Source organism: Etheostoma spectabile, chromosome 22 (assembly GCF_008692095.1).
Source record: "Etheostoma spectabile isolate EspeVRDwgs_2016 chromosome 22, UIUC_Espe_1.0, whole genome shotgun sequence".
Taxonomy (NCBI): Eukaryota; Metazoa; Chordata; class Actinopteri; order Perciformes; family Percidae; genus Etheostoma; species Etheostoma spectabile.
In genome coordinates, this window is record NC_045754.1 from 13,872,282 (window position 1) to 13,880,703 (window position 8,422).

Sequence of the window (8,422 nt, forward strand, 5' to 3'; positions counted from 1 at the left end):
CAAAGGAAGAAGAATCAGAGCAGGAATGTGCATGTAGGGGTCATATTTATACATGATCATGCTAACATCTGTGCCGTCATTGAACATGTGTGCAAACTGTATGACAGTACCACAGGGTGTCTGCAACTTTAACCAAATTGAAATTATGACTTTTATGGCCTAATTCATGGCAGTTAAAAAAAACATACATTCCAAAGAGGAATTAGTGTAAATTGGAAAACCAATGCCTATCAGCATGGAGGCCTCCTTGATGGGGCTTCTACCCATAAGAAAAAAAGCACCACCCATCTAATTATGCTTTTATACAACTAAAGTCTCACTTTCCTAATTGTGGCTATCATTTCAATCAGTTATGATGAGTGTATTGCTGAGATCTGATAACATGGTAAATCCAATGGGGCAAGAAACCGAGCAGTCAGACGATATATAAAGCCAAAATTGGACAGGGAAAACTGCGCATGCACAACCACAGTAGGCAGGTTTTCTGCAGATGTTTGTGGTGGAGGTGCCCTCGCTTGTCTGGAATAAAATTCACCTCCCTTACATCAGGGAAAATGGCTTGTTTTTGTGAAGTATAATATTAGGCTTATTAAGCTTTGGGCAAATGTGCAATTGCGCTCAAAACAACAGACCACACATTTAACGAGTGAGACAACTGTTGAAACTGTAATTTAGTTAATATATTGACAACAAAATGAGATGCATAAGGATCTGTCCGACTTAGCAGGTGTTTGATCAATCACATCCTAATGCTTTGCAGTAGTAGCTTACCACCTTTGCTAACTAATTTCTTGGGGGAAACCCTGTGTAAGTTATACTGGTTGCATTTTAAACCAGCAAGTCAGTTTGGAAACTGTGATGGATGTTTACAATGGACAGCTTGGGTACCATTTACCTTTGTTTTCTCTTCCAAATACATTTGCCTAACCTGGACTTTGATAAAACTAAATAAGTAAGATTCTAGTTGTATAATACTAGACTTTCCATTCATTGTATACATTTAAAGTGTTCATTTTCAAGTTCATAATTTAGAGATGGTACCAGAATAGGTTTATGTGGTTTAATTTTCAGAAAACACCATATATTTGTTGTACTGCACATTGCTGCTGCTCCTCTTTTCACCCTGTGTGTTGAGGCATCTCACTTCTGTTGCATCTTTGTTTGGAGTCACACATGTGCAGTGCTGGCAAGCTAGCTTGTCAGTTGCAGAGCATGAGGGAGTGCCATGCTAGCAGCTAGGCGAGCATTACTACGTGTGTTACAAAGTGACACACGTTTAAGTAAGTACGGAAGTAAAGGCTAGACTACAATAGAGCTGTTTGGAGCAGTTTGTGAACAGTGTTTTCTCTGGAAGACAGTAAGTCCCTTTGGGGTGGACTTTGGGCTTGTTCACTTTGTAAACCTATAACAAGCACAACAACGATATATAACACAATAAAGGAAAGGAAAAAAAAAGAAACATAATATGAGCACTTTGAATATGAATACTGATCTACAGATCTACCCTTGAAGTAGCATGTTCATGTTCTTGCATCTCACCTGGAACCCCTGGATGCGAGCCAGGTAGTCCAGCTGTTGTGCAGGCTGCACCGAGACGCCGCAGGGCAGGGCCGAGTTCTTCCCCTTCATGGGCAGAGAGGCGTCGGCTGTGGGTGACTGACCATTAAGCAGCAGCTCCCTGGCCATGGTAGCAGTTGGGCTGGGTGAGGAGCTACTATAGTATGGAGAGTGTCCTGGGGGCAGCGGGGCAGAGCAAGGCCCCATGTCTTTGGATGCCATATAGTTGACAGAGCCGCCACTGTTACAGCCTGGGCCCGGAGCACTGCCCCCCTGCTTCCTGCTGGCCTCCATCTCCTGGTAGACGTCGGGGCTGAGGTGGAGCAGACCCTTCTGGGCTGGAGGAGTCAAGGGAGAGGGAGGATGGATGGAGATTGAGATGAGGGGGAGAGGAGGAGAAAAAAGAGGGACAACATAAGGGTTGGATGAATGGATAAAAGGACAAAGATGAGGAGCGAGAGAGAGCAGATAGAGATGGAATGGGCAGAAATAGTGTTAAAGTATAGATGAGGTCAGATGGTTTATAAAGGAGCAGAAAGGGACAAAAGTGGGAGATTGAGGGACAGAGAAAAAGAGAGAAAAATTATTATTATGGCTCTCATTATTAACTGTTAAAAGGAGTGCACACACATTCATCTGTCACTCACAACCAGACAATGCTAGTGTGTGTGTGTGTGTGTGTGTGTGTGTGCGCGCCTAACTTTGGCCATTTGTGTGTCTGCAAGTGTGTGAGCTGGCTCCCAAACTGGCATTCCATCACCAAACGTAGATGACAGTTTCATGTGGTTTGGCAGTTCCAAACATTATCAAACTGTCTGCTGGGAAACACACTAAGCCTCTTTCTTCCTCACTCTCAAACACAAACGGAGCATCTACCAATATCAACAGAGTGGCTATGACTTCAACATTGATGGGAAACAGCACTGTCACCTAACCAGCATCTTACTTCACTTAGAATATCTCTTCAAATGCCAACCAAACAGAACTGGAAAGCAGGTTTTGTCTCAGATCGTGGTTCTTGTGAGAATACTTCGGTGGCTTGAGGAAATGTCCCGAGTGATTTGGATCCGACAGGCCTGAGGCAACGCTGACCAGCTTTTGTTTAACAGGACGCAGCTCAATCCAGATATGCTGCAGTTCTAGCCAGCTGAGCACAACAACGCTCCAAGACTTTGTTCCGATCCAGACCATTTGGATAAATCTCATTTGTTTATGTTGGCTTCCTTGTACTCTGACATCACTGTTCTGAAATGGTCGTGACAGGTGGAAGGAGGAAACCCCCCATGGGTTGAGGCTCAATACTTTCGGCACTTTGTGGCAGCAGTGAAAGTGAGAGGAAAGCATGTAAGATGTAAATGAAGATGAAAAAGAGATATGAAAGGATAAAAGAGAAGGATGAGCTGGAAGTCAGATCAGATGGAAGAGAAGGTGGAGATGAGTGGATATGAAAACCATGCAGAGCCTCCGAAGCCCAGCCAAGGTCACCAGAGACAGGAAGACCAGCTGTGTGTGTGTGTGTGTGTGTGTGTGTGTGTGTGTGTGTGTGTGTGTGTGTGTGTGTATGCTTGTTTGTGTGTGCGTGCAGGCCAACAGCTGGGAGAAAGCGCTGGAGTGAGCGCATGACTGACAGGCCACTTCCTGTTTGAGTTAACATTACCATCACACATACAAAGACAGAGAGTTTTGCACACTTGTCTCAGGTTTCTGAGACGCTGCAGACAGTATTTCCCATTATGAACAATGAGGTTTGCGTTCCTTTCCAAAGGAACAGAAAAGCTGAAGGAAACGGCAACGAAATCCAGGACTTGTTACTCATACCACAACAAACTGCCCATTGCCAGCAATGACACAACTGTTAGGACCCCCCCCTCCCAATCATGATGGCAACTTTAATTACGCAAGTAAAACTCGCAGGACTGCACATTCTGAATGCATCACAAAAAATGAAAGGTGTTAGCCAACATGACATCAGCTGTGGACAATGAATATTGTGTTTGGGGGGTGGGTGGGGGATGAATGTAATCCGTGTGAGTGTGTATGATTGTCTGCCTAAGTGTGCGCGGGCGTGCCTGTGAGGATGTTTGCATGTTTGCATGTGACTGAGTGCTCAAATCTGGTGTCAGATGGCAAGAAAGAGCGTGAGAGCAAGAAAGATCAAGAGTGAGACAAAGAAGGCGAGACAGCAAGAGAGAATAAGTGAGAGTGACCAACTTTGTTTGTGCATGAGGAAGTTGGCTGGAAAGATTGTGAAATTGTGTACATGAAGTGGGAGCAAGTTAGAGACAGGAGAGAGCAGGGGAGAAGCACAGTGAGGCTGAGAAGTGGGGAATGAAAGGGGAATGAAAGAGTAAAGGAGAGTGTGTTTGTGGTGTTGGTTCCAGGCAGTTTTGGAGGGGTCCCACCCAGACTCGGCGTCCGGTGGGCCAGGGGAGCGTTGGAGGGAAGCCAGAGCCAAGCATGAGACTGATCGAAAACAGATAGGGCCAGAGCCCGCCGCTATAAATCACCAAGGTGGAGCAAGACCTTCCCATAGTTCACACATGCACACAGCACACAGACACACACACGCACACATGCACAGCAGGAAATGAAATGTGGCAACTCGAGTGAAAAGCCCTACTGCAATACCCATGGGAATAGAAGGGAGAAAAATCACTCTCTTCTTACTTCTTTTACACTCCCTTCTTGGCTCAAGCCACCCTGTTTGTTGTAGCACTGCATCCCAGAGATCACACACACGCACACGCACACGCACACGCTTGTGGAAGCCTGAGGTGTGTGTGTGTTTTTTGTGGAAGAGCAAGACCAGAAGGACAGAGCGATAGCCAGTAACACAGTTACCTGTTTTCTTCCATTTGGTTTTACAAAATGCGTCAATGCTCTTTATGTGACGTGTAGCTGGCCAATGACTTCATAGGTGTTTAAAGAACAGTTTGTACGTTAGCTCAGGTACAACCAACCACAATGATACAATTAACTCCTTTTCTGGCCCACACCATCATGTCACACTCATTTGTCATGGTATTTATGGCTAATGTCTTTTAATAGCCTTTGTTAAACACATTCTGTAAGTGAATCTTTCTTTTAGGTTTTACTGTTACTGGTAGAGTCCGTCTTTCCTGCGCAGGATTTCAATTACATACCCATGCACAAGGGAAACTGAAGACAACTGGATGGCAGACTTCAAGATGGCAGCCATTTAAATGAAGAATGTTGGCTATCTCTTTTATAAGAGAAAAAGCTAAATAATATCCAGCTCCCTTAAAACATATATGAAACAGATACACAAGTTGCTCATCTTCCGGTGGGTTTGCAGCTCGCAATGGTTGACAGGTGTCATTTTAAACTGACCTGTATTATTAAAACATATTTGCTGTTACCACCACTAACATCAGGTGTATGTAAATCAACCAGGGCTAAAATTTTAAATGGAATTCTTCAATTTGCCATTTTTCAACATAATTTCTACTTTATCTATCTGAGTCAGGGATATAGTGTGAAAAAGGCCTGCAGTTCTTGCCAATGTTCTCTGTCTCTTGGGAGCAGGTGCAAAATCTGTTGTTCTTCCTGCCACTAGCACTGTCACATAGTTGGTGGTGAGGAAGAACTGCTTTTTCAGCTTTGGTAGCTGTGCAAGGAAAAGCTGCCCCAAAACTTCCTTGTTCGTCTTTTCACTTGGATTGGGATTCATCCCAAAATATGAGTGTAGAGGATGGCCGGCAGGGACCCTTGCATTACTATGCAACAGTTTTACTCCTCCCTTGGATAAAGTTAGCTGTAGAACTTCAGAATCCTAAAGATAAACTAGAAAAGACAACCAATACCAGCTGGGAGATTTTTGGGCAAGTCCTTCTATTTCGTAGGGAATAGTCGAATATTTGATGCTTCGATCAAAGGAGCCTAATTTAACCGCCAATCTCAGAGTCAAATCTTTGCAGAGGTGTTATGAAACGATGGTTATGTCATCATTGGCTACGGGAGTGGTAAATGTCGGACTTCACATAAACTACCTGTTTTCTCCCAATAAGTTAATATACAGCACATTATGATGTAAATAAAATAAAAATGTTTTAATAAATCTAGATCCAGCACGCAGCCTACGGCATGATCCGTCTGCCCCAATAATTATCAAATCATACACACCAGACCAACAAGCATTATATGCAACAAGGCAACGTTTGTGTTTGTGTCAAAAAAAACATGACAAGAGAATTGTAAAAGTATAGAGTGTGCACAGCAGGAAAGCAGACTTTTCCTCGGTGTGCTCCGCTTCACGTCACTGGCGGCGTGCCGGCTGCTGACTGCTTTAGTGAAACGCAAGCATGCTTGTTCCAAACCACTTTCAGTTAATCTTCTCCACCGCTGTACAGGTCTCCTAATCGCTTGCATGCTTTCATACAAAAGGACCTTACACAGAACCTTACCTTCGACGTTCAGCTGAAGATAGGCAAGACTTGACAAATCTGATTTGACTATGTAAATTCCTGGTCGGGGACACCCCTAATATTTTGCCAATTTAAATGTCTGTCATGTATTAATTAGATTTAAAAAGCTAAGAGCTTGTATAATGTAGCAAAGTTGAGCACAATGCATCCTGGTATGCGTGGGAATGGTCAGCACGGCTCGACGAGCAGGAGAAATCAGCTTTCTGGGGAATGTATTTCAGCACTAATTGGACATTTACACAAAAGGTGGCACATCTTACAATTAACTCCAAACCAGGGTTAAAGAAGCGTTTCACTGCTCTCTCCGGTTGAACCCTTCAAGCCTGTTGCCCCCATTGCCATCATTGCTGAAAGGTGTGGTTTAGTGTGGTCAGGAGTGTGCTCTGCTGAATCTGTAACCACACCCACAATGATGTCACAGTGTACTGACATACCCAGGAGTACACGTTACACTACTGCAGCGAGGTGAGAAATGAGACCACTGGAGAAGATTGTCATCTGTTTTGACTTGTAATCCTTGTAAAGTTCTATTTAATAGTGAAAAGCAACTTATAAAGGTTAAATTGAGCTGACAAACAATTATCTGGCATTTGTTTTCTCTAAAAAACACATTGAAGCACAAATAACAAATTATCACTGTCTATCATATAAAAAAGGTTACAATCATTCTGATGCCAGAGCTGACTTTTACTGAGTTTGCTGCAATTCTGTAAACTGGTTTAGATTTTCTCACTTCTACTCAATAAACAGCATAATCTATCAAAACAATGGACATACCAGAAAAATCTTCCATTCAGCGATCATAGACACACAGAAAACTGAGACCAGCTGTATCTGTTTGAATGAGTTGTAAATGGTGTTTATGCAATAAACATTATTCCGACATTAGCGTCGTGTGAGTGTTGTGCGGTTTGGGCAACTTTAAAGAGGTAATTAGCAAATAGTTACGCCTCACGCTGAGTGAGAGATAAACTATGAGTGGGAATGGCATGGGACCAAAGACACGCTCCAGGCCAACAATAGGAATAATCACTAAATAAGGAAGACTTTGTTTCCCACGGGGCTCTGCTCTGGAGGTATTGGGCAATGCCTGGAGCTTGGGCTACCATAGAAACCACAACCACCAAAATAGTTTATCCAAGAGAACAACCATTTATCTATAAACATAATCTAGATGATATATCTTTCAGAGAATTTGTCTACATCACACATATGAGGGCTATTAAAGTTGTGGCAGGGACTCAGTTCTCAACTAGATTCTGTATATAGAGTCGGGACCATCAATAAGCAAACACAAGAAGTCTTAGAAGAGTCTCACCAATCTGCTTTGTACTCAATATTAAAAATGAGAAATATCACATTCATTCTACTCCTTAGACTGAAGCTAGAAACCCTATGTAAGAGCACTACAGTGCTGCCAAAAGCCTTCATTAGACCCGAGTGACAATAGCACATTCAAATCTAATAAGGCTATCTGCTTTGTTTTTCACCCTGCTGTTCCACATCTCACACACTGTTCATTTGTCCCCTAAACTGCACTTTCTCAAGCTGCTGACATTTACTTTGCTGCCATCCAGAGTAAAACTGCTTGACGTGTGTCCTTTTATCAAGCTGGGACATCACAACAAATTAAGCTCAGATATTACATTACACGTTGATCAGCTTAAGCAACATCATGACCAGAAATGCCTTAAAAAACTTACTACACCTGTAATACATATGAACTTATTTAACTGCAGTATTATGTTGAATAAATGGAAAAATACTTTACTGCCAGATTCTGGAGACAACTGAAAAAAAATGTCTTGAAATAGCGTTCAACTTTGCTAAGAGGAAGGCTTTGTCATTTTTTTTTCATTGTGATTAAAGACAAGACAGCCAACTTAAAATATACAGCTCATAGACTCCAGCTGTTTCCTTCACTTCTCAGTGAAGGGTCCTTAAGTCCTTTCCCCCCTATAAATAAAATGTTCCTTAAGGCCATCACATTCCCATGTGAATTTATATATAAATCCTGTCATAAAACTGTTTTTATATTTGTCTACAGTTAAAAATGTCCACAAGTGGAGGATTTCTGATGGCTAAGGAGGCCGTCTTTACCATGTCTCCATTTTGTTTCATATGTATTTTCATGTTTGACACGGTAAACGCTGTAAAAGGTCGTATTATTGTGCTTTATACTCCATCCTTAATGGGTTAAAATGAGCTTCCTTTTGTAGCATTGTTTGTACTATTGATAAAGTAACTTCAAAATTCCGGTATTTTTTCACAAAGGGTTTATCTTATGTTGTCTACAGCTGGTATGTGGAAGAGACACAGCTAAGTGAGATATATCGTGCTTCATATATATCCTCATGTCATACCATCATATATCCTGCCTTACTGTTTTGTGTCTCTGTGTGTGTGTGTGTGTGTGTGTG

The 8,422-nt window shown here is 42.4% G+C and overlaps 1 protein-coding gene across 2 annotated transcripts in view; it reads right to left on the bottom strand.

Moving 5' to 3' along the window:
* stau2 (staufen double-stranded RNA binding protein 2) overlaps positions 1-8,422 on the bottom strand; it is a 99,597-nt gene that overhangs the window by 44,933 nt on the left and 46,242 nt on the right. For both annotated transcript variants that reach the window (XR_004327615.1, XM_032504569.1), the window contains exon 12: positions 1,540-1,895. Coding sequence is in view for 1 of the 2 variants with exons in the window: in XM_032504569.1 (XP_032360460.1) it covers positions 1,540-1,895 (356 nt within the window). In the remaining variant the exon portion in view is untranslated. The remainder of the gene's footprint in view (positions 1-1,539; positions 1,896-8,422) is intronic.